This window comes from Mauremys reevesii, linkage group 1, assembly GCF_016161935.1.
Source record: "Mauremys reevesii isolate NIE-2019 linkage group 1, ASM1616193v1, whole genome shotgun sequence".
Lineage (NCBI taxonomy): Eukaryota > Metazoa > Chordata > Testudines > Geoemydidae > Mauremys > Mauremys reevesii.
Window position 1 is genome coordinate 283,174,743 of NC_052623.1, and position 25,251 is coordinate 283,199,993.

Below are 25,251 nucleotides of genomic sequence, written 5' to 3' on the forward strand. Positions count from 1 at the left end.
AGCCAAACCTGCTGTCTGACACTACTGCACAACAGAAAGAGTTGTAATACTTCAAGGCAATGAATATATATATTTTTTGTGCTTAGATGTAAAGCTAATTTATTTGAAAACTGTTAATATTTTTATAGATTTAGTGTTGGTGGATGTATGGTACGTGCAGAGCACAGATGTAAATAGAACGAAATTGTGAGAATACACAATTTGAATTGCTATTTTTCTAAGTTAAGTTTTTGAAACATTACACACTGCTCTTGATAGTTATTTTCTAAACGGTTATGGACTATCACATTCCTTTTATTTGTCTGTTTCTACAAAGCATTTTCAAAATAATTAAAACTAGTTTACTTTTCACTATTTATGCTAGCTTATTAACAAAAAATCCCAACAATTTGTCCCAAGAGATCAAATAATGTAAACAATGTCACTACTTGGTTTTCAAGCCTTAGTACACTACTGCAGCATGAGGGTGATTACAAATATTGTGGAATGTTTAAATCCAAATAAAAAAAATTACAATTGCAAACATTTTTTTTAAAATGTAGGGCCTGATTATGGTCTCACTTACCGATTTAAATCTGTGTTATTCACAGATATTATAGAAAGCATTGGGCCCTAGGTCTGGAGCCTAAACATAAGAATGTCCTGCGAGTTGCAGTTTGACTTCAGAGTAAACTGCAGGCTGTAAAAATTCAGAAACTAAAAGTTAGCTGACTTCTGTTTTTGTTTTAAAACCATCACTTTCTGCTTCACTATACAAGCCCCTGGAAGCAGCTAACATTAAACACTGTCCTCCTCTTAGCCCTAACAGTTTTAAAAAATTAAGGCTCTTTCAAAACCAAACAACAAATGTACTGAAATCTAAGAGAGGGAGATCCATTTTGGATTTGCCTTTACTGCTCTTTTGCTTCATATTATTGACCATATTTATGCCAATCATTTGCATTGTAGCTATGGAGCTACCTATGCCACAATTATTTGCAAAAATATCCACTTATAGTGTAGGCAAAGCAGGAGAAGAAGGTACAATAATACATATGGCAGCCACCTCTGACAAGATTCTTTTTTCCTCTTTAAACATCAAACTTTATATCTTTTAGTCTACTGAACCTCTGCCCATCCAGCTTTGAAAAATGGTTAAACAAACACTTTGGTTCAAAGTCACAGTCATATTTGGTCCTATTAACAGCAATGACAACTGGTTGAGAATTCAGATATGTCTCTGGAATTGGCCAGCACATACCAAGATGATGTCGATGGAGCTAAGAAGAGAGAAACAGGAGATCAGTGTAAACATCCTCATACATTTATCACTTATTACAAATATCCATCACTGGTAACTCAACAGCTAATTGTTGTGGTCACTGATGTCACGGTTTTGACATATCATTTACAAAGCTCATAGCTCTTGTACACAGTGTGTTAAACTTATATGGCAAATTGCTTCTGGAAGTTTGCCATATACCACTTCAAACTACTAAACTTTCCTACAGCTGAAGTATAACAACTTGTTTTAGATAGCAGCAGGAATTCAGACATTAAGAGTGAAGAAAAGCAGGGGGATGGGGATCTCAAAAAAAGTAGGTAGCAACAATCGCAACTGCTGTGATGAAAACTAGCAGAGTGTTGTATTTTTTTAGCTAGGGTGACCAGATGTCCCGATAGTTAGGCGTTTGTCCTGCATATCTATGTTTGGTCAGGATGCAATTTGTCCCCATTTTTTTTTTTTTTTTTTGCTCCACCAGCAGGCCTCCCCGGCCCCCTCCTCCTGTGTCCCAATATTTTCTTCCTCTCATCTGGTCACCCTATTTTTAGCTGTGATTTAGCAGGTGAATGTGAAAAGTGGCAGACTGCATCACTAAGTAGTCCACCACAAACCACAGTTTGAAGAACAATCTTGCAGAAACAATGCCAGCTTATTTTGATTATTATAAAGGGATCCCTTGTTTTAAGGATCTGTGCTTCTTTGAGTGCTTGTACATACTAATATACGTATGTGAGCACTCCAAGCCACTGACCCACAGAAAAAAAAATCAACTGCAGGCCCCACACAAGTAAAAAAACAAATTAATTTGTGATTGTGGGGGGGGGGGGGGTTTAGAGAGAAATATAAAACATTCAACTCACCCACCCAGGTAAGCGTGGAGGCTCAGAGCTTCCCCCTGCAGTGGGGTGAGCCAACACTCCTGGCTTCAACCCCGCGAGGGGGAGGAGGGGAGGGCACCAAGACTTGCCACAGGCCGGATGAAATTAAGCAACGGCCTGGATCTGGCCCGTAGGTTCCCCACCCTTGCACTAGGGGAAAAAATTCCAGCAACTGTGCTCGGGATGCGCAACACATCTCAAAGAACGGTTACAGAAAGTTAAGTTTTTTTTTTTTTTAAGCACAAACAAGCCCTTGAAATAAAAAAAAGCAAGCCTTAATTGTTGGGTGCTACCTCCACAGGACAAGACAATACAGGGGTCATCCGTTATTTTGTCTGTTTTCGATTAATTGTTCAAACTACTGGCATAATTTATTTACGGTGGAGGCAGGAGTTTTATACATTGTTACTTGCTGAATATTTGGACCCATTATGCTAAGACATTTGTGTGCTCTTCTTGGCATCCACCTTAGAGACCTTGAAGGGGAATGGAATGTTTATTGAAAGCAATGTATAGGATAATGGCAGGTGGATTTATCTACATCAGCATAAATGACTATAGCAGTTTTTGAAGTTAATTTGTTTTTATAACAGTTAATAAATACCGCTAAGTATTGCAAGGAGTCCAATGTAGTTTGAAAAGCTACAACACAGCAGTTACAAAAAGGTAGAGCTGCTGGGCAAGACAGCCAGGTGTTCTGGCTACAACAAGTGAGAAGTGGTATGTAGAGTGCTGGAGCCCTCCTGCCCCCGGAAAGAAACTGGGTAAGATACTCCAGTTGGCTTCCCACTGAAGCTTGTACTGGGAGCAAAGATAGGTGACTAGTGCCTAACTGACAGTTTATGTTGAAAATTATCACACTGGGCTTGTGAGGAGCTGATCAAAGCTGTCAAGTGCTAATTTGAAACATGATCTCACAAAGTAGCTAAACTGATTCTCACCCAACTAGAAGTAACAGTGCATATGGTGTTTTAATCCAATGCCTTTTACACTAGTTGTTTTGTCCTTGAAGTGTTTCAGGTTTTTTTTTTTTAAGTATCAGAGGGGTAGCCGTGTTAGTCTGGTTCTGTAAAAGCAGCAAAGAATCTTGTGGCACCTAACAGACATTTTGCAGCATGAGCTTTCGTGGGTGAATACCCACTTCTTCGGATGCAGGGTTTTTTTGTTTTTTTTTGTTTTTAAAAGAGTTTTTGGGAGTGCAGATTCACTCATGACATTCTAAAATAATTACCTTGATTAAATGTCCATCATTACAATGCCATACAATTCCTTCAATTTTACCCTCTCTGCAGCTTTCAAACCAAGACAATATATCACTGTGCTTCAGCATAGGTGGATTCTTTATTTCAAATGCTCCATGTGGTACAAGAAGATGGACAGGGTGCTTCTTACTTCCTAATCCTACATATATATAAAAAAAAATTAACCTGTAAAATCATGTACAGTCACTGAAGCCAAAATTTCCCTTATTTTTATTACAGCCACATTAAGAGTGCAGTCACAGAATATTTCTGTCAGATACAGAGGGTTGGCCTAAGATACATTGGGTGAAATCCAGGTTGAGCTGAAATAAATGGAAATTTTTCCATTGATTTCTACAGAGATAGGATTTCACCCCTTCTTTTCAGCAACAGAAGTAGATTTCCTGTCCAGGATAAAGTTGGATATTAATTTTTATTTTCATATTAGGGAGACATAAGTCTTCATAATTTTCTGATTCCACTGTAACTTCTTGCCCTATGCAATATTATGACATTAAAAATGTAAGCCAACAGAAGTACAGTAGTGTATATACGCTGTATTCTCAGTTTGAAAGATACAGCTTCCAGGAAATTAAATAATCACCTCTGCCGTTTGTATGGCAAGGTGCATCTAAAAAACTAGTATTTTTTTGTTTTTAAAGAAAACTTGTGTGTAGATAGATATCTTTGATTTTTGACATGATTCCAAATGGGTCCCATAACAACACTACTACAACCATCTTATTAGAATCCGAAGGAACTACACCTTGACATGCTTACCACAGAAAAAATTCTCAGTCTCAGAAAAAACTCTGAGTTCTTAAACTGTTTTTTTAAACTGATTTACCCTTAACATACTATTGTGGTGAGATAGGTAAACAGCAAGCTTTATATATTTAAGCTCTACAGTTACCAAATGAAAATAGTATGTTCTAATCAAATTTAGACTAAGTCTCTCTTGCAAGTGAAGAGATTTCTGCTTCAATATGCTCCGAAGAGCCACAAGTTAAGACTACTTGACACAATACTCTTGGGAGAATTCTGCACCACTGTGCACATGCAGAATTTATGTCCCCCACAGATCCTTCCCCTCCTCCTGTCCCCGTGACAGAATATACATTTTGTGAGAGATGTGCTTCAATTACATTTTTCATCCACCAGGGGTTGCTGTGGCACCAGAAGAGAGGGCAGCTAGCTCACAAGCTGGAGTAGGGAAGGGTCAGAAGTTACCTTCCTCACAGCATCCTGGCTCTGGGGCCAGGTGAGAAGGCACAGAATATGGGGGGTGGTGGATAAAGTAGGGCACACAGGGCTGCTGGAGGGGGTGTCACAGGAACTAGAGAGGTGACAGCATTGAGCCAGGGGCTCAATAAGAGTGAGGGCTACAGGGCCACATGGGAACATGTGCAGATATGCCTGGCTGAATGGGGAGTTGGGGTGCAGGGAAACACTGGGACAGGGGCAGATGTGCCTGAGTGAATGGGAGAGGCGAGGGGTCAGCCAGGGTCTGCATGGGGGAGGCTCCCCAACATCACATCCCCCCCCACCACCACCCAAAAAACCCTAAACTCTGTTCCATACTTCTCCTACCCACATCCAACAACCCTCCAGGTTTACTTTCAGACTCCTCCTCTCTCCCTCAGCTGCTCTGCTACCCCTGACTCCCCAAAGCCTTTCCACTGCTTCTGAGGAGTATGAGAAATATGTTTCTGTATTGTAGTTTAAATGAATTATTATTCAAAGTTCTGTTAATATGCTTAGCCAGGAATCTGTCAAAAAACATTTGCTGAATCTTTTTTGTTCTCTGTATTGTTACAGACATAATTGCTGGCAGGTATTTTGAAATAAATTACCAAAATAATTGAAACTAGCAGGATTATATTGTTATTTTGACAAATAAAATATGCAGAATTTTGCAGAACTTCAAAATATTGTGCACAGAATGTTTAATTCTTTGATGCTCAATTCCCCCAGGAATAACACAAACTTCATGCGTCATTATTGAAGTGAAATAGGGATGGTATAGTAGAACTGTAGCATACTCTTCCTGCCATGCTAGGACAACAGCTGTTATGTTGGGAATGAACGGTTACAAGTAAGCACGTGGAATGCTCAAAAGCCTATTTAACCTGCTCATTTTTAAACTGCGTTATAAAAGACAGAGAGCTGATCATTTTGTTCTATCAATTTTTATTTAAAAAAAACCCAAATATTTCCAATGAAGTGTGATTTAATGTTTGTTTCCCAAATGGTGTTGCACCCTTCTTTGGTTCTGAGAAAAGATGTCTGTTTAAATGGAAAACAAATGTATATGCCCCAGTCATTCATCCAACTTCACTGCAGCAGAGTTCACCTAAACACAAAAGGAAATTTTTTTGTGGAGGCCTGTTATTAAAAGTTAGCAGCACATCACTGACTGGCTTTGGAAAGTAGAGCAAACATTGCCCCTGCTAGTTCAACGTTATGTCTTCACTAAAAGAAAAAAGTGTGTTTTTGCATTATGATAGCTATCTTCATGTAAAATCCTAGTGACCATATAGCCTGGGTAGTTTTTACCTGAATGTAACTAATTAAGGTCAACCCATGTGGAAGGCACAGGATTAGCTTGACTAGCTACTACAGTACTATATCAACTTAGCTACCTTGTAAAAACGCAGCTATTGTTTGCGGTGAAGACAGAGTTGTAGTCTTGCATGGAGAAGAAATGTATCTTAGTGGTAATCCTTTGGAATTACATACAACAGGTTCGGAGGGGAGAAAGAGATAGTTAAAGAAACTGTGCATTGTGCGAAACTGCCAATCACTGATATCTAATAATCTCTCTGTACTCCACCCTTTGGGCACTGCTGTAACTACCCTCATTTTCCTTTTTAAAGCGTTATAAGGGGGGGGTCTCAAACAGGGTGTCACAAGGTTATTACAGGTGGGGCGAGTCGCAAGCTGTCAGCCTCCACCCCAAACACTGCTTCACTTCCAGCATTTATAATAGTGTTAAATATTTTTGTAAGTGTTTTTAATTTATAAGGGGGGTGAGGGGATCGCACTCAAAAGCTTGCTGTATGAAAGGGGTCACTAATACAAAAGTTTGAGAACCACTGGGTTATAATATGTTAAGCCATTTTGGCAACGTACAAGTTGCTTCTAATTCATGGAGCTTAGTGAAGTCATTCCAATCTCTTATTTTGTAACTAAGAGACACCATACCATTCACTCTCAATTAAAACACATTAAAATATTTAAGGTAATAATGAGTATTAAAACAACATATGCTATACTTGCCATATGGATTTGCATTAATATTAGTTCCAATAAGCTCCAGTGTTTGTTCCAAAAGGTCCGATAATGGCACGGAACTGATTTCCAAAAGTCCAGGATCATCAGCATGGCATTTCAATATAAGGGCTATTTCAGCCTCATAATTAACAACAGATGAATGCCAACAATATTGTTTGCTATTTTTCTCCACTGGCACCCAACCTAGGAGAAAACATTCCATTTTACTTCTTGTCAAGGCACATGAAAAACTGTACATACATTAGAAAGTAGCTGTAAACTATAGCATTCTACTAATATGAAGAACTACATATCTAATTATATTTTTACAAGGAAAATAAACTTATCCCAAGGACAAAGTTACATAGTACCTCAAAGAAATGTGTCAAAGGAATTTAATAGGGACAACTGTGTCTTTTGGCTCAAAGTTTTGCAAATCAGTGTAGCCAAATGCCACAGGAAAAAAAATGTCTGCTACAGCAGAACAAAGCATGACTGAATAGTGAGTAAATGACATGTTAGGAAGGGACTTTCTGAATATGGTGCTATGCAGTGTAGTTGTAGCGATATCGGTCTCAGGATATTAGAGAGGCAAGATCAGAGAGGTAGTATCTTTTATTGGACCAACTTCTTTTGGTGAGAGACACAAGCTTTTGAGCCACACAGAGCTTTTTTCAAGTCTGGGAAAGGTACTCCCAGAGTCATAGTAAAATTCAGGGTGAAACAGATTGTTTAGCATAAGTAGTTTGCACATATTGTAAGGGATCATTCAAGGCAGAGTGGCCCGTTAATACCTCTGCAGTCATAGGACAAAGAGAGGGGGTTAGTGTTGTAATAAGCCATAAATCCAGTGTCTCTGTTCAGTCCACATTTTTAAGGTCTAGCAGAGTAATGTCAAGCTCCCAGGCTTGTCTTTTGAAAGTGTTGTGCAGGCTTCCTTTGAGGATGAGGGACTGATAAGGTCAGCTATAGAGTGATCACTTTGTGAAAAAAGTGTTCATCCACAGGTGTGAATTCATTAGAGAGGGTAGTGATTGGCTTCACCCATAGGCACCGACTTCCCCTCTGCCCAGTGGGTGCTTAACCCCCCACCCGCCCCTGTCCTGTCTCTGCACCACCCTCGTCCCACCCCCATTCCACCCCTTCCCCAAAGTCTCTGCCCCACCTCGCCTTTTCCCACCCCAGCCCTGCCCCCTTCCCACCCTCTTCCCCCAAGTTCCTGTCCTTGCCCTGCCTCTTCTCTGCCTCCTCCCCTGAGCGTGCCAAGTCCCTGCTCCTTCACCTTCCCCCCCGGAAATTCCTAAGCGCTGCCAAAGAGCAAGAAGAGCAGGGACATGGCGCGCTCATGGGGAGAGCTTGGCTGCCAGCTCTGGAGCATCCAAGGAGTCGGCGCCTATGGTTTCACCCACACAGTTATTATTCGGGCAGTTAGTGCTCTGGATGAGGTACACCATAGCTTGGGGTAGGCATGTATAGGATCAATGAACCTTGAAAGGTGTGGTGTGGGAGATATTGATCATTGTAGCAATGGAGAGGTGTCGTCAGGTTTTGCATCTATTGTTCTGGCAGGGTCTGGTGCCACTTTGAGTCCTGTTCTGTTGGTATTTTAACTCTGGGCCTAATTCTAATCCACTTTAGAAGTAGAGAAAAGTCCCCTTTTCATTTAAACCAGACTGTATGGTATATACCTGGAATGTGTCCATTTTCATCAGGCAAAGGGTTTCCACTGGATTGCTGGATTTCCTTTGCTGGAATCCAGCATTCTGGGACAGGTCTGAAGTCTTCTTCAATATTCCACATAAATTCTTAACAAAAAAAGGTAATTATTTTGTGACAAAACGTTAGCTAATTCTACTATGTGATAATCTTTCAAAATAAACATTCAAATAATCTGACATAGGAAGAGCACCAGCACGAGGTCTAATCTTTTGTTGTTTTTTGTTTAAGTAATTTAGTCTACTTAGATATTTAGACAAAGAATTTCCATTCCCACAATCCTGGACTTCTGGGGCTGCTCTCCTCTCTGCAGCTCATAGAGGCAGAACAGCCTTTTAGCACTAAACAGTCTGGCCAGAACACCTCTGTTCCTGTTTGCTGCCAGATTGTCTGCCACTGCAGCAGCAAACAGTGGCAGGTTCTTTTGCTCCTGCCCTATCTCTAATTTAACTTCTTTACTCAATTTTTGGCCAGTTGGGAGCAGTGTTCTCCCTTCTCAGAATTTGTCCCCCTCCCTGAGTCAGTTAACCCTTTGGGGGTTCAACCTCCCTGAATCGCCACTGCAGTGTCCCCCTGCTTGTTCCTCCAAGCTCGAATGTCTACATGGCTATTAGCCCCTTAGCTCGAGCCCCTGAGCTTGAGTCAGGTGGCACGGGCCAGCCACGGATGTATAATTGCAGTGTACACATACCCTCTGACAATGAGTTTCCCCCTCCCAGGGACAATGGGACTGAGTGGGAAGGATTCTGAGACAGAGCTTTCGAGAGGGTCTTCAGGTCTTAAGGAAGGCAAGCCACAAAAGATCTCACCAAAGCCACAGCAGAGTTTCTGCACTCCCAAAGCATATTCAAAAGGTTAAAAAAAAAATCTAAAAGGCAAAAAAGGGAAAGAAAAAGCACATTAAAAAATCCAGAAGTTATGAGTCCTCTGATTCCTCTTCATCCCCCCCTTGAGGAAGATGGGCTTTCTGACTCTGAAACCTAAGCAGCCTCCTGTGAATAAGCTTCAGAGTAAATTTCTCCCCTCAAAATCCTCACATGTGGCTGCAATATCCCTTCGCTTCTCCCTCTGAGGAAGTGATTAGGGATGGATGGAACAAGCCTGATAAAGGCAAGCATATTAACAACAGCAACCTCAGACTCTACAACATTCAAGAACCCAATGGCTCTATTACTGATAAACCAAAAGTTGATGCCAATGTAGCGTCCCTCACCAAGGATATGATTATTTCCTCAGAAGTGGAGTTCAAGCCTAAGGAACCCACGGATAGAAAGATGAAGGCCACTCTTAAAGTGGACTTTGAAGCCTCAAGCCTAAGAGGTGGCTTCCAGCTCAGTAGCCAGGCGCCACCTATGGCTACAACCCTGGAAGGTGGATACTCACTCTAAGCATGTCCTATGCTCAGCCAAGTTTACAGGCTCCTCCTTTTTGGAGAAAAGCTGGATATGGTGGTTGCTGACAATGTGGCTAAATCCAAATATTCTCTCCCTTCCCACTAAGTGCCCACAGAAAAGAACAGAGACTGGCATTCAGAAAGAAGTGCACCTTTCTCTCCTCTTCCTCACAGAGAGTCAACAGATTCCCCAAACAGTAGAATTAGGGAGTGGGGTGGGGAGGGAAGAAACAGTTCAGAGTGACCTCAGCCTTCCTGAAATCCACTTTATGACAAATATCTCATAGACCTTCACCCAGAGCTGAAGCAAGAGAACAGGATTTCTCATTTCGTAAAGGAATGGTTTTCATCGACTACAGACAAGTGAATCAGAGAAATAATAAGCTAGGGATACTCCCATAGGCTGTGGGCTCCACCCCATCCATTCTTCATCCAGTGACCCAGCTCTAACGACCAGACAATCCAATCCAGAATGAAATATCTTATCTTCTGGATATGGGCATGACAGACTATGTTCCCTCAGCATAAAGGTTCTCCAGACTTTACTCTGTCTTCTTCACTGTACAGAAGTGCACAGGTGGGATTTAAGCCATTCTTGACATCAAAAGGCTCAACAAGTGGATGAAGAAAATGAAGTTTAAGAAGACGACCCTGCCCACCAATGTCATTGCTGTCGTGGGGGACTTCTTTACTTCAGTAGATCTAGCAGATACATATTTTCATATCCCCATCAGACAGTGCCACCGCAGACTTCTGAGGGTTGCCTATTGTAGGAACTTTACACTTCTCAAGCACTAAGGGGGTTGGAAAACCGCCCCCGGATTTAGAGCGGCCGAAGTGGTTCCCACCCCCCCACACTCGATCAGGAGACACACAGATTAAGCGCTGACTAGGTGTTTACCACTGGAATACGCAGTGCATAAGGCACCAATCAGGGGAGGGGGCGAAGTAGTTGGATTATGTTAGCACATGCGCATAATAGAATGATTTATGTAACCATTATAATAAAAGGGCGTGGAAAACCCCCGCTGGGGCGCGCTCCACTGGAACAGACTGACGGACTTGGCTTTATTTATTGCTACATCTGGTGACCCCGACGTGATTCCCCCTGCTCACCGGCTGGAATAGCCTTCGATGCATCGACACTCGCTGAATAGCCCCGTTTCGTGAGTATGGGGGGGGAAACTGTCAGCTTGGCAGAAAGTTCATGCGAAAGAGCTGCAGGTTATCATGCAACAGGCTGGCAGGCCAGCCTCCATGGGTCAGTTAGAACAGCTAATTGCTGAAATCAATCGCCAATGTCCTTGGTACCCGGATCGCGGGTCACTGTCGGTAGATGATTGGATAACGATAGGGGCGACACTGCACGCGGAGCCTAGAGCCGCGGTGCAGTGGCTCCTGCTTTGGCAGCGATGTAAGGAGGCTCTGGAGACAACCGGGATCGGAGCGTCTTCCAGGGCTATCCTTCTTGCCCCCGCGCCTTCGGCCCCCCCTCCTTACCCTCGGATCTTGCCCTCTAAGCCGCCTGAGGCGGTACCCGAATGCCATGATGCATGTCCGGGTACGGATGGCTCTTCACAGCCGAATTTTCGGCTGTCCCCTTTTCAGGCAATGTTACAGAGGGAAAAGGAGGAGGGAGGACTGAGCTCCGAAGAGATAAGGGCGTTATTGGCTGCGTTCCCAGTGACACATCGCCCTGGCAACGCAGAGGGGGTGGCTGAAGTGGAGATCACAGCCCTCCCCTATCCCGTTCTCCGAGAAGCGAGACGAGCGGTTACTGAGTCTGGATTGAAATCCACCTTTACCCGAGGCATGTCAGAAGGGATTGCTAATGGGTATAGCATGCTCCCCCAAGATTGGAAGGATTTTTGTAGGATGCTTTTAAGCCCCGCGCAGTATGTTATTTGGGATAGTGAATTTCAACAGGAAGCATTACAACAGGGGCGGGCATCGGGGGGGCCTATACTCCCGAGCAGCTGTATGGAGCGGGACAGTTTGCTAGCATACGGGAGCAGGCTGCGAATATCCCTCTCGCAACGCTTCAAGTTGTGGGGCGTTGTGTTTTAAAGGCCCTGTTTGAAGTACCGGTGACGGGCAAACCCTCCCGGTCCTTTACCGTCACCCGCCAGGGCCCTCAAGAGTTGTATGTGGAATTGATTAACAGAATACAGGAGGCTATTCAGAGGCAGGTAGATAATCCTGATGCCCAGTGGGAATTAATGAGGAAACTCGCTTATCGGTATCCCCCTTGAAGGGCTGGTGGATACTGGAGCTGACGTTACAGTCATCTCCGCTCGGCAGTGGCCGTCCACCTGGGACAAATCCGAAGTGCCAGCCATTTGGGGAGTGGGCGGATTGCAGGCTGCTCAACAAAGCACCCGATGGATTGCTATAACTCCGAGAGAAGGGGGAAAGGAGATTCTCCTTAAACCCTATATCATGGACATTGCTATATCCCTATGGGGAAGAGATTTGTTAAGCAAATTTGGATCACATCTTACCATTCATGACTGAGTTTACTGCCCTTTCCCTTGTGTGGCTGACCACCACCCCTGTGTGGGTGGAACAGTGGCCACTGCCACAGGAGAAGTTTTTTGCATTGTGTCACTTATGTGAGGAACAATACCAGGCGGGCCATGTGGAAAAATCCGCTAGCCCCTGGAATTCGCCAGTTTTTGTTGTAAAGAAAAAATCTAGTAAATGGCGAATGCTCCAAGATTTTAGAGCGATTAATGCGTGCATTTAATTCATGGGACCCCTGCAGTGTGGAACCCCAAATCCCAATTTTATCCCATATGATTATTAGCTTAGGATAATGGATCTTAAAGATTGTTTTTTTACAATCCCTTTTTGTTCCAAAGATAGGGAGCTTACTTTCCCCGGGGAGGTGGTGGCGATTCGTACCCAATTTTTTGGACCCCTGCCCCCGGGCACGATGGGGCTAATCCTCCCTCGTTCCCATGCCGGGAAATATGGCATTCAGATAGTCCCCGGGGTAATGGATAGTGATTATATGGGAAGTATTTATGTTTAAAATTGGGCTCTTATGCCAAAATAGTTGCACCAAGGGGACTCCTGGGCCCAGATGGTGATCCTTCCCTTTTTGGCTAACACATTCCGTTAGTGCCTGGCCGAGTTTTGCAGCTCTCATAGCTTTTGGGCCCAGCCAAGCCCCCCTTTCTCTTGGCTGTCCGCCAAGTTTCAGTTGCATGCGGTGTCCTTGACTGGGCAGTGTTTTTTTTTCTTTAACTTTTTCAGTTAACTCATTCTGTTCTTTTTGGATCCCATTGATAGTCATGCATTTTTTCATCAAAATGCTAAATTTTTAGTGAAGCATTTTATGATCCCCCTGATTCAGGCCCAACGTATTGTTCAAACCTGTAATCATTGTGCAAATCTTCATCATTACCCCGAATTGGGTGTTAATCCCCGCGGCCTTCAATCCAACCAAATTTGGCAAATGGATATCACGCTTTATCCCCCTTTTTCTCCTTGGAAATATTTACATGTTACCATTGATACCTACTCTCATTATATTTGGGCCACCCCCCAACGGGGCGAACAGGCCAAACACGTGATTAATCATGTTCTTGCTGCGGTGGCCGTTATGGGCCGCCCCCGACAGATAAAAACCGATAACGGCCCCACCTACATTTCTCACAGGTTTGCGGATTTTTGCACGCAGTGGCAAATTAACCACGTCTTTGGTATTCCGTATAATTCCACAGGTCAAGCCATTGTGGAATGGACCAATAGTACACTTAAAGAGTACCAAAAAAAAGCAAAATAAAACAGTGGGGGATGATGGGCCAACCCTGGGCGCCAAGCAAAATCAATTAGCGATAGTACTGTTTACCCTAAATACTTTAAATATTTTTCAAAATTTTACAGCCACTGAATGACATTTTAAGACAGAAACCCCGCTCCCACGCCCATCTGTCAAATATAGGCAGAGCCCGGACCCTAACTGGTATGGCCCCGTTCCATTGATAACCTGGGGACGAGGGCATGCCGCTGTGCTTACTCCCACAGGTCCGTTGTGGGTCCCTGCCAAAAATGTGTGACCGTGGCACGATGACGTGGCATTAAAGCCTCAAGAACCCGATACCCAACTTCAATCTGAGCCTAACCGAGACCTTTCCAGTGTGCCGAGCCACAAAGACGGCACCAAAGGTTACCTGGGGGCAGGTGAAACGACTGGCGCAGCAGGCTCAGCAAATGCTGGAGAATAACAAGGCCAAGCCTACCCCCGAGAATTTTACTGCTGCTATCTTTGCTTGTTTGACCGCTAATTCTTTTATTATATTGTTGTGTTGTTTTTGTGTGTCATCGGTTGGGGCCGAACCCGAATTGCATAGCCGCATGCGTTATAATATATGGGCTCGACTTGCGATCCTTGCCAATCAATCTTCCTTTTGTTTACAGCAGGCCCCTGAGATGTATGGCCTGTTGGGCACCTGCCTGGTCCCAGTATGTAAGGCACCAGGCGATGCTGCAGATGCAATGGGGATGTTTAATTTTATAACTGCCATCCATGGGATGGGTCCAAACTGTTTTGCAATACGCTTTGATTGTTATTGCCTGCTTGATTGGTTTTTGTTGCTTTGCTCAGTGTATTCCTAATATAATTAGGATGTGTTTTACACCCTGTCGGCGCAAACCCCTGCCTACACCCCAAGCCGTCATGTATGCCCATAGAATCATGAAACATGCGGACCAGGCACGGGTCGACAAAACAGAAAAGGAGGGGATGTAGGAACTTTACACTTCTCAAGCACTAAGGGGGTTGGAAAACCGCCCCCGGATTTAGAGCGGCCGAAGTGGTTCCCACCCCCCCACACTCGATCAGGAGACACACAGATTAAGCGCTGACTAGGTGTTTACCACTGGAATACGCAGTGCATAAGGCACCAATCAGGGGAGGGGGCGAAGTAGTTGGATTATGCTAGCACATGCGCATAATAGAATGATTTATGTAACCATTATAATAAAAGGGCGTGGAAAACCCCCGCTGGGGCGCGCTCCACTGGAACAGACTGACGGACTTGGCTTTCTTTATTGCTACAGCCTATGGCAGGAAAGACTATCAGTACCAAACTCTCCTGTTCAGCTTGTCATCAAGCCGCAGGGTTTTTACAAATATGATGTTGATGATACTAGACATAGCCAGGTCATAGTGAACTCATCTGTACCCCTTCCTGGAAAACATCCTCAGAGTTCCAGAGCAGTCAGGAGCACACAGGGCTATGTTTCAGACCCTCTTCAGATCTCTTCCAGGTGAATGGCTTCATCATAAACGCCTGGTTCCACCCAGGAATTTATGTTCTTACTCCAGAGCTGCAGGCATAACTCTATGCCTCAAATTGCTAGGACTCCTTGTGCTGTGTATGAGGAACACTCCATAGGCACAATCACGCATCAGAAGTTTTCAGCCTTTATACAAAACGTATGGGACCACTCCCCAGAACACATGAAAGATCAAGTACAGATTCCAACACATATATTCAAATGATAAGATAAGCTCTAACCAGCGTTTTCCTGCTGACCATCTGCATAGACGGAGACGGTCACAACTAAGTTACAATTTGGGCATGAAAGATAAAATGTAAAAAAACTTGGGCAGAAAGGAGGACACATAGGTAATGTAATTGGTAAAAATTTTGTTATTTAGGGATGTGGGATAATGTGATAGGTTTAGTACATTTGAAGGAAGTACACCTCTACCCCGATATAACACTGTCCTCGGGAGCCAAAAAATCTTACCGCGTTATATGTGAAACTGCGTTTTATTGAACTTGCTTTGATCTGCCAGAACATGCAGGCCCCCTCCCCCGGAGCGCTGCTTTACCGCATTATATCCGAATTCGTGTTACATTGGGGTAGAGGTGTAGCTAGCTTTACTTATAGAATATAAATGAAAAACAATGCTCTTTGGGAGCCATTCCTGGACTGCATTTCAACATCAAGCTGCTGGAACTTACAGTGGTGGTCAGCCCATGGTAATAATCCCAATGATATGCCCATCTGCCTTCAAGATCCTTTAGTCCTTACAACTGACTCCAGCCTAGAAGGCTGGGGAGCTCACTTGAAGACCCAAATAGCCCAGGGCCTCTAGACTGAGAACCTCAAATGGCTTCAACTAACAGCCTGATTATTAAGAACACGACATTCTAGTGCTTCTGTCTATCCTCCACACTCATTGACTGCTTTCATCTAGCAGAGTCTCAATACTAAAGCGTACTCCCTTGTCTGGTCGGGATTCAGCAACATGGTGCCAGGAGCACAATGCAAATCTCAGAAATCCAGGAATTCCAATCATTCTGGACTTTCTCCAGGAAAGCATAGACAGAGGCCTTCAGCCTTGCACCATTGCATGCCAGATATCTGCTCTTAGTAGCATGTTATTCACAGGATCCTCAGACTCCCTGCAGACAATCCACAGGTGGCTAGAGTCCTTCAAGCAGTCTGATTAGCCAGACCAGTGATCAGGCCATTCTTCCCAAAATGGGACCTTCTGCTAGTTCTGTATGCCCTGACAAGCCTCTGACTTCAGAGTTAGTCTTATGGATAAATAAAAGGTTTATTTCTTAATAGTAATTACGTCTGCCAGGCGAGAGTCTGTGCTGGCAGCCTTATCTATACAGGAGCCTTACTGCATGTTCCATGAAGACAAGGTAATGCTCAGGACACCAAAATCCTTTCTTTGTAAGGTAAGCTTTTCCTCCCAAACTTCCCAACTGTTCCTCGCACAATACAGGGTACCCCGCCTATATCCTACCGAGGGCTCAAGACATGACCCTGTCAATTTAGGCACCCCAACCTTCTCCCTCCAAAGGCCTGGTCAATTTAAGTACCTGCCCTTTCCATGGGGCTCAGGGCTCTACAGGTCTGTGCGATCTTTCCCAGAGAAAGAGCCTTACACAGCTGTGCTCTAAATGTCTATTTATTAGCAACACACACAGAATACATATTCAGAGTTCCAGCAGCTTGATGTTGAACTGCAGTCTAGAAATGGCTCCCAAAGAGCACAGATTTTCATTTATATTATGTAGATAAAGCTAGCTACCTCCTTCAAATGTACTAAATCTATCACATTATCCCACATCCCTAAATAACAAAAAAAATTACCAGTTACACACTGGCACCTGTGTCCTCCTTTCTGCCCAAGTTTTTTTTACATTTTATCTTTCATGCCCAAATTGTAACTTAGTTGTGACCTCCGTTTATGCAGATGGTCAGCATAAAAACACTGGTTAGAGCTTAACTTATCATTTGTTGAATCTCTTTCTGTATCCTCCCTAATTTCCCAGTGCCTAGGTGTCTCTACTTTACAATGCTGGTGGTTATAACTCTCTTTAGGGTCATTCCTGAGGTGTGGGTGCTTTATCAGCAACAGAACATTCTTTTTTTCAGTTTTAGTGGTGAACTCCCTGAGTTTCACCTAAGTCTGGTTTAATATTGGGGGAGGGGAGGGAGGGAGGCTGATCAGGTCTCAGGCCTACACAAGAGGATGTGCATCCTTCATTCTGTCCAAAACCATAGCATCCAACTAAAAAAGGCAAAGCATCTTATATGTCAAAAGAGCTTTGAAAATCTCTCTCAAACATAAAGAATCCACAATAATACCAGGCTCCCTATGTGTGTCTTTCCACCCAAAATGCCAAGTACTCACAGCTCTCCAAATCCTCCATCACTAGGTGGATTAGACTATGTATTGTGGAAGCTTACAAATCATCAGCGGCTCCTGTCCCAGAAGGAATCAAGGCACACTTCATGAGATCCTTAACAAACTCATGGGTGGAACAGGCAACTGCATCCACTGCGGAAATCTGCAAAGCAGCCACTTGGTCTACAGCCAATCCCTTCATTAAGCATTACAACACGGACTTTCTATTTTCTGCAGAGGCCTCCTTTGGCAGGAAGATGCTGCAAGCAGTTGCCCAGAAATAAATACAGACTCACAAAAAGTGAGGTACTTCGTTCCTACCCAACTTTTGTTTCATAACCTCCCTACATCTGTTCACTGCTTGCTACTTTCCAGATGTCCAGCACTGTGAGAGATGCTAGGTTGCAGAATGGAAAACTTCTTACTAATAATTTATTTTCTGCTAGCAGCATCTCCCAAAATTTCCACCCTGGATAGTTCATGAGTCAAAGGTAAGATATTAACTGGAATCCTTACCATATGACCATCTTCCTTGGTCTAATGTACATAGCTATTCCATTATCCCGGGAATGTTTTTTAATAATGATGTTATGCAAATTTTTCATCTTGGGAATAACTCATTTGGCAGCAAGCAGGACTGTCCACAAGAAGGACTGTGGTCAGACTGCACCACTAAAACACTGATCTGCCTCTGAGAGCTGCAAAAAGAGGACAGCAGCCCCATCTTTAAAATAGGGAAAAAGGAGAACCCGGGAAACTATAGCCTCACCTCAGCCCAGGAAAAAATCATGGAGCAGGTCCTCAAGGAAACCATTGTGAAGCACTTGGAGGAGAAGGTGGTGATCAGGAACAGTCAACATGGATTCACCAACAGCAAGTCATGCCTGATCAACCTGATTGCCTTCTATGATGAGGTAACTGGCTCTGTGGATATGGGGAAAGCAGTGGACATGATCTATCTTGACTTTAGCAAAGCTTTTGATACAGTCTCCCACAGTATTCTTGCCAGCAAGTTAAAAAAGTATGGATTGGATGAATGGACTATAAGGGGGAAGAGAAAGCTGGCTAGATTGTCTGGCTCAACAGTAGTGATCAACGGCTCAATGTCTAGTTGGCAGCCAGTATCAAGCAGAATGCCCCAGGGGTCAGTCCTGGGGCCAGTTTTGTTCAACATCTTTATTAATGATCTGGATGATGGGATGGATCGTACCCTCAGCAAGTTCACAGATGACACTAAGCTGGGGAGAGATATAGATACGCTGGAGGGTAGGGATAGGGTCCAGAGTGACCTAGACAAATTGGAGGTTTGGGCCAAAAGAAATATGATAAGGTTCAAAAAGGACAAGTGCAGAGTCCTGCACTTAGGACAGAAGAATCCCATGCACCACTACAAGCTCGGGACTGACTGGCTAAGCAGCAATTCTGCAGAAAAGGACCTGGGGATTACAGTGGATGAGAAACTGGATATGAGTCAACTGTGTGCCCTTGTTACCAAGAAGGCTAATGGCATATTGGGCTGTATTAGTAGGAGCATTGCCAGCAGATCGAAGGAAGTGATTATTCCCCTCTATTTGGCATTGGTGAGGCCACATCTGGAGTACTGCATCCAGTTTTGGGCCCCATACTACAGAAAAGATGTGCACAAATTGGAGACACTCTAGTGGAGGGCAACAAAAATTGTTAGGGGGCTGGAGCACATGACTTACGAGGAGAAGCTGAGGGAACTCGGGTTATTTAGTCTGCAGAAGAGAAGAGTGAGGGGGGATTTGACAGCAGCCTTCAACTACCTGAAGAGTGGTTCCAAAGAGGATGGAGCTGGGCTGTTCTCAGTGGTGACAGATGACAGAACAAGGAGGAATGGTCTCAAGTTGCAGCGGGGAAGGTCTAGGTTGGATATTAGGAAACACTATTTCACTAGGAGGGTGGTGAAGCACTGGAATGGGTTACCTAGGGAAGTGGTGGAATCTCCATCCTTAGAGGTTTTTAAGGTCTGGCTTGACAAAGCCCTGGCTGGGATGATTTAGTTAGTGCTGGTCCTGTTGAGCAGGGGGTTGGATTAGATGATCTCCTGAGGTCTCTTCCAACCCTAATCTTCTATGATTCTAGATATCCAGAATTGTGGGAGATGGCGCTATCAGAAAGGAAATCCTTGATAAGAAATTTTCTGTTCTAGCAATGAATTTCCATTCTAGCAAAAGAAATACCATGAAGCAAATGAAGGAGATATGCACTCAGAAAAAGTTTAGTATTTAATACTAGCCCAGAGTGAGGATCAAGTGATTATTTAGCCAAAATTATAATGATAGTACACAGAGCTAAGTAAAGTCATCATAGTATTTGAAAAGAAATATAGAAGTTTTGAGCCGGATCACTAATATTTCAACATAATACTGGTTTTGTTTAACCAAAGGTATTTATCTCAAAGAAATACTTCAATTACCAAGAGAAAAAAAAGAAAAAACCTCACTGACCTTTTGAGTCTTCCATTGAATACATGAATCTTTTAAACCTTTTCTCAGATAGTTTGTTGGGTCTTCTATCCAACCTCGCCCAAAGATACGGCTGCCCTACAGGTTTCAGAATTACAAAAACAACAGGTTATTTAGATAATAGCATGCAAGACAGGATTTCTGCCATTAAAATGGACAGTTTAACATGAGAGGTAAAATATCCAACAGTAAATATTCCATTCCCTCCTGCCTTCAAAAAAAAAGAGAGAGTCATATAAAAAGAGGATATGTTTAATTGAGGTTAATTTGCTCACTTATCAGAAAACCTAAGAGCACTGTGAACAGTACCTTGCTTACTTAATATGATGCACAAACTGCTTGAAAAATATATTTAAAAAAACCCACAAAAACAGATATATGCATATTAAAAATATACTTTCAGTAGGAAGTGAGAACAGGAGGAATTTTCAAGAGTTCATCAGGTATTCACTGAACTACATTTTTTCCTTGCACCTCTGCAAATAAACTACTGTCTATCGGACTTTCTGAGGAAAAAAAAATTCTAATGACAAAATGCCAACCTGACTAGTCAGGTAGAATAGTTTTCTTTGGCAACCAGATTCATTTAAACAAGATCATTTTCACCTGGACTTTGGTTCCACAAGCTATAAGAACGGCCGTACCTGGTCAGACCAAAGGTCCATCTAGCCCAGTACCTGTCTACGGACAGTGGCCAATGCCAGGTGCCCCAGAGGGAGTGAACCTAACAGGCAATGATCAAGTGATCACTCTCCTGCCATCCATCTCCATCCTCTGACAAACAGAGGCTAGGGGCACCATTCCTTAGCCATCCTGGCTAATAGCCATTAATGGACTTTACCACCATGAATTTATCCAGTTCCCTTTCAAACGCTCTTATAGTCCTAGCCTTCACAACCTCCTCAGGTAAGGAGTTCCACAAGTTGACTGCGCACTGCGTGAAGAAGAACTTCCTTTTATTTGTTTTAAACCTGCTGCCTATCAATTTCATTTGATGACCCCATGTTCTTGTATTATGGGAATAAGAAAATAACTTTTCCTTATCCACCTTCTCCACATCACTCATGATTTTATATACCTCTATCATATCCCCCCTTAGTCTCCTCTTTTCCAAGCTGAAGAGTCCTAGACTCTTTAATCTTTCCTCATATGGGACCCTCTCCAAACCCCTAATCATTTTAGTTGCCCTTTTCTGAACCTTTTGTAGTGTCAGTATAAAAATATATGAAAATCCAGCACAATTTTATAGATAGGTGTATGTTCTATAAAATTACAGTATACTTACATTATCAGTTACTGCATAATTTTATAGTAAAGCCATATATTTTTTAATGTGAGAATCTGAATTTCCCAGATAAAGGAATGCAATAAAATGTGAAATCAATAAAATGAAAATTATGCACAACTTATGGGTACTAATCAACATGAGAAGTCTGCATACAAATCTTCCATATTACCTTTATACGTTGTTACATAACAGCAGGTTCCATCCACCTTCTCAGTTGGAATTGCATTGTATATATCTGCATCTAACGCTTTTCTATTTATAGTTTCCGTTGCCAAAACTTTAAATGGCTGAAAAGACAACAATTATGTAAACCTGACTCCATAACTTCCCATACGGACTCTAATATATTATAATTGACATCCACAAATCCAGTATCATTTTTTTTATTCCTAGTTTCTAATATTGCCTAAGAATGCAACTATTTCACAATATATTACAATCTGAAAATGCATCAAGGCAAAGGAATAAAACTATCACACCTGTTGTCATAGATAAAGAATCATTTAATGAGCCTGTTTTCCTCCTTTCTATTCTGGGTTTATCTTTAGGAACAATCTGCTCCCCCCGCTTTGAAGTAATGTGTGTAATGTAGAAGAGTTCCAGCCTGGTGCTACAGAATTTCAATAGATGCCTTCAAGACATTACCATGGCAACAAAAGTTCCATGCATCATTTGAGGGACTAACTGCTCCTAAGCTTCAGTTTAGAGATGGAAGCCCTACTAGTACTAAAATGATGGTGATAATAAACATACCAGAGTGATGGAAGCTGGTTAAAGCAGACACATTTTGAATAACTCAATAAAGATTGTAGTCTTGAACTAAACCTTTCCTCCTGAAAGAATAAAGAGGTGAGTGTTCCAAGGAGTCTGAACAGACACCCAGTGGACATTGTGAAGTTGACATTGTTTTCTGAGAAATGGTGTTGGTAAGACTTCTAGAAATATGTTTAGATGAAGAAAAATCATTTTTGGTAAAGGTTACTTTTAAAATATTCTCCTGTAGAATAATATTCTTTCCCCCACTCTTCTTTAGACTGTAAGCTCTTTGGCATAGGGGCTGTCTCTTTCACTATGTGGTAAAGCACCTAGCATGATGGTGCCCCAATGTAGGTTGAAGCCTCTAAGTACTACTGTTATTGAAATACAAAAGAAGAAAAAGCCTGATTCTCTCCCTGTTTTGCACCTTCTACAGCAATCTACACCTGTGCACCATGGGTGTAAAATGCTACCTGATCAGATTAGTACACCCACATTGCACTGGTGTAGATGAATACAGAAGGTGCAAGACAGGACAGAATCAAGTTCACACTTTTTTTCCTTCCATTTCAGTACATATATACTTAATCTTCTGTTCTTCCACATAATACTTGACTATTTTTTTATAGGTATGTATATAACAAGTTCTTACTTTACCCTAACTTTCTGTCTGCTTCTTGTAACAGTAAGAAACAGTAACATAAGGAAGAATACACACTAACGTAACCACAGTTAAAATAACATTAGCCCCAAGAACTTAAACAAACAAAATGTGAAACACCAAATACCCATATCATCGCGATCTTTCGGGTCTGCAGGAGCTAACTCCTTGAAACAGAGGTAGGACTGGATCATGCAAGAGCAGGGACTTCACAATACTTGCTTGCTGGGTTATAAACTCCTAACTCCTTTTAACAGGAGACTAAGAGAACCCATCAGAAGTGTTATGTGAACAATCATTTCCATCAGAGTTAAGGAAGAGTGATGCCAGCAGGCCACCCCTGAAGTCACTGGGGTATATCAACCAACCAAAGCCTCAAACAAAGACCTCCCGAGAAAGAAGCTGAAGAAAAGTGGGCTGAAGGAGGATGAAGAAGAGCAAATCACCCCAATTACTTCTCAAAAAGAAATCATCATTCAGATAAGGTTTTATTCATCAGTACTATTCCACCTGCCTTACCCTCAACCTGGTATGTGGACAGTTTCCTATTGATGCCTTACACAATGAAAAGATGCATGGATCCACCAAGAATCTCAAAGATGCACCAGGCATTGCTAGAGCTGGATGTGGCTGCAAGTCTCAAATGCCCTTGTCCCCAACCAGCCCACTGCATCCCCTCCACCCCAGCACCCTGAGGCCCCCGCCAATCCCACCATCACCCGGGTACCCACCACGCCCCCTCTTCCTCCCGCACCAGCCAATCCCACTATCACCCGGATACCCACGACACCCCCTCCCCCATCCCCTCGGTACCCACCGCGCCCCCGCTTCCTCAGACACACGCCAGTCCCTCCATTACCCAGTGTCCACCGCGCCCGAGCGGCTTCCTCTCCCCCCACCCCAGTAGCTCCAGCGCGACCCCTGAGCTCGCCCCTCATGGGCGGCAGGTCCCCCCCGCACCCGCGGCCCCTGCCCCTGCCCGCTCGGCCGGGCCCAGGCGCTGCCCCGGTACCTGGCGCTCCCGCTTGGCCGAGGGCTCCTCTTTCACCTGCGTCACAAACAGGCAGGGCACCTTCCGCTGCACCGAGCCCAGGCGGCTCATGGCCCCGGCTCCCCGCACGCGCCTCCGGACCGAGAGCGGAGCCGCCTCCCGCCGGCAGGACCGGGCCGCAGCGCGCGCTGGGAAATGGAGTTCGAGGGGCGGCAGCCGCCGAAGGGCCTCGCGGCCTGCAGCTGCGCCCTGCGTGCGTGTGAGTGTCCCGCCCCCGGGCCCGGCGGGTGTGTCTGTGCGAGAGTTGTATCCGCCCCGCTGCACGGGGACCGCTCATTGCATCGGGTCGCCCTCCGGGTGTTACAGGCCCGCGCTCCCCTGCTGTAGGGATGGGAGGGAGGTTAGTTGTGTGGGTGTTACAGCCCCACACCCCCTGTCCAGGGACTGGTTCGGGGGTAGCTGTGAGGGTGTTACAACCCCACACTCCCCTGCTGTAGGGATGGGAGGGAGGTTAGTTGTGTGGGTGTTACAGCCCCACACCCCCTGTCCAGGGACTGGTTCGGGGGTAGCTGTGAGGGTGTTACAACCCCACACTCCCCTGCTGTAGGGATGGGAGGGAGGTTAGTTGTGTGGGTGTTACAGCCCCACGACCCCTGCCCAGGGACTGGTTGGGGGTAGCTGTGAGGGTGTTACAACCCCACACTCCCTGCTGTAGGTATGGGAGGTAGGTTAGTTGTGTGGGTGTTACAGCCCCACACCCCCTGCCCAGGGAATGGTTCGGGGTAGCTGTGAGGGTGTTACAACCCCACACTCCCCTGCTGTAGGGATGGGAGGGAGGTTAGTTGTGTGGGTGTTACAGCCCCACACCCCCTGCCCAGGGACTGGTTCGGGGGTAGCTGTGAGGGTGTTACAACCCCACACTCCCCTGCTGTAGGGATGGGAGGGAGGTTAGTTGTGTGGGTGTTACAGCCCCACTCCCCCTGCCCAGGGAATGGTTGGGGGTAGCTGTGAGGGTGTTACAACCCCACACTCCCCTGCTGTAGGGATGGGAGGGAGGTTAGTTGTGTGGGTGTTACAGCCCCACTCCCCCTGCCCAGGGAATGGTTGGGGGGTAACAGTGAGGGTGTGACAGCCCCCCACTCTCCTGCCCTAGAGATGGTTGGAGGGTAGCTACGCGGGTGTTAGAGCCCCACAGTCCCCTGATGTAGGGAGGTGGGGCGCTAGCCTTCCGCTTGTGTGTTGCGGTTGGAGACCTTCACCGTCTGTGCTCAGAACCAGCCTCAGTGTTGTAAGCTGCCTCTGCTGCAGTAGCTCAGCTCCATTTTCTACATCTGTGTTGTCCATGGCTTTCATTATCCTCTATTCAGTAATGTAAACACATCTTTACTCGCTGACTTTCCAGGCATGGAAGGGTGGATGAAACTCAGTGAAACCTGGTTCTGGGAAAAGATAGAAATGAGACGTTGAGCATATGGACAGGACTGGGCTGATAGCAATGATGGCTGCTTTCTTAGAAAGAACATAAACTAAATATCCGTCTCTGGAAAATGTTACTGGTTCCAATGCAATGTATTGTGAGGGTCCTATTCTGTTTCATGTAAGCATTTCTCAAGTACTAGCATATGCTGTACGGTA

The 25,251-nt window shown here is 44.3% G+C and overlaps 2 protein-coding genes across 3 annotated transcripts in view; one reads left to right on the top strand and one right to left on the bottom strand.

Moving 5' to 3' along the window:
• Positions 1-70: 70 nt before the first annotated feature.
• Positions 71-23,770, bottom strand: C1H12orf29 (chromosome 1 C12orf29 homolog). The gene is made up of 7 exons (XM_039497094.1): positions 23,638-23,770; positions 21,378-21,495; positions 19,903-19,998; positions 8,345-8,461; positions 6,663-6,860; positions 3,374-3,543; positions 71-1,259 (listed from the first exon to the last, which is right to left on the bottom strand). Exons 1-7 carry the CDS (start codon positions 23,725-23,727, stop codon positions 1,071-1,073), a joined length of 978 nt encoding a protein of 325 aa, XP_039353028.1. The 5' UTR covers positions 23,728-23,770; the 3' UTR covers positions 71-1,070.
• Positions 21,933-25,251, top strand: part of C1H12orf50 (chromosome 1 C12orf50 homolog) — a 37,119-nt gene continuing 33,800 nt past the window's right edge. Inside the window, exon 1 of one of the 2 annotated variants that reach the window (XM_039497093.1) lies at positions 21,933-22,057. The gene's annotated coding sequence lies outside the window, so the exon portion shown is untranslated. Of the gene's footprint in view, positions 22,058-23,740; positions 23,876-25,251 lie in introns of those variants that run through there. The other variant, XM_039497092.1, reaches the window with a different exon arrangement.

Excerpts from the sequence above, each read along its gene's own strand:
- C1H12orf29 (XM_039497094.1), bottom strand. The coding sequence starts at position 23,727 with ATGAGCCGCCTGGGCTCGGTGCAGCGGAAGGTGCCCTGCCTGTTTGTG. Across the intron at positions 6,861-8,344 it reads TGAAAATGGACACATTCCAG|GTTGGGTGCCAGTGGAGAAA; the intron begins GTATATACCATA and ends GTTTTCTCCTAG. Across the intron at positions 1,260-3,373 it reads ATGATGGACATTTAATCAAG|CTCCATCGACATCATCTTGG; the intron begins GTAATTATTTTA and ends CTCTCTTCTTAG.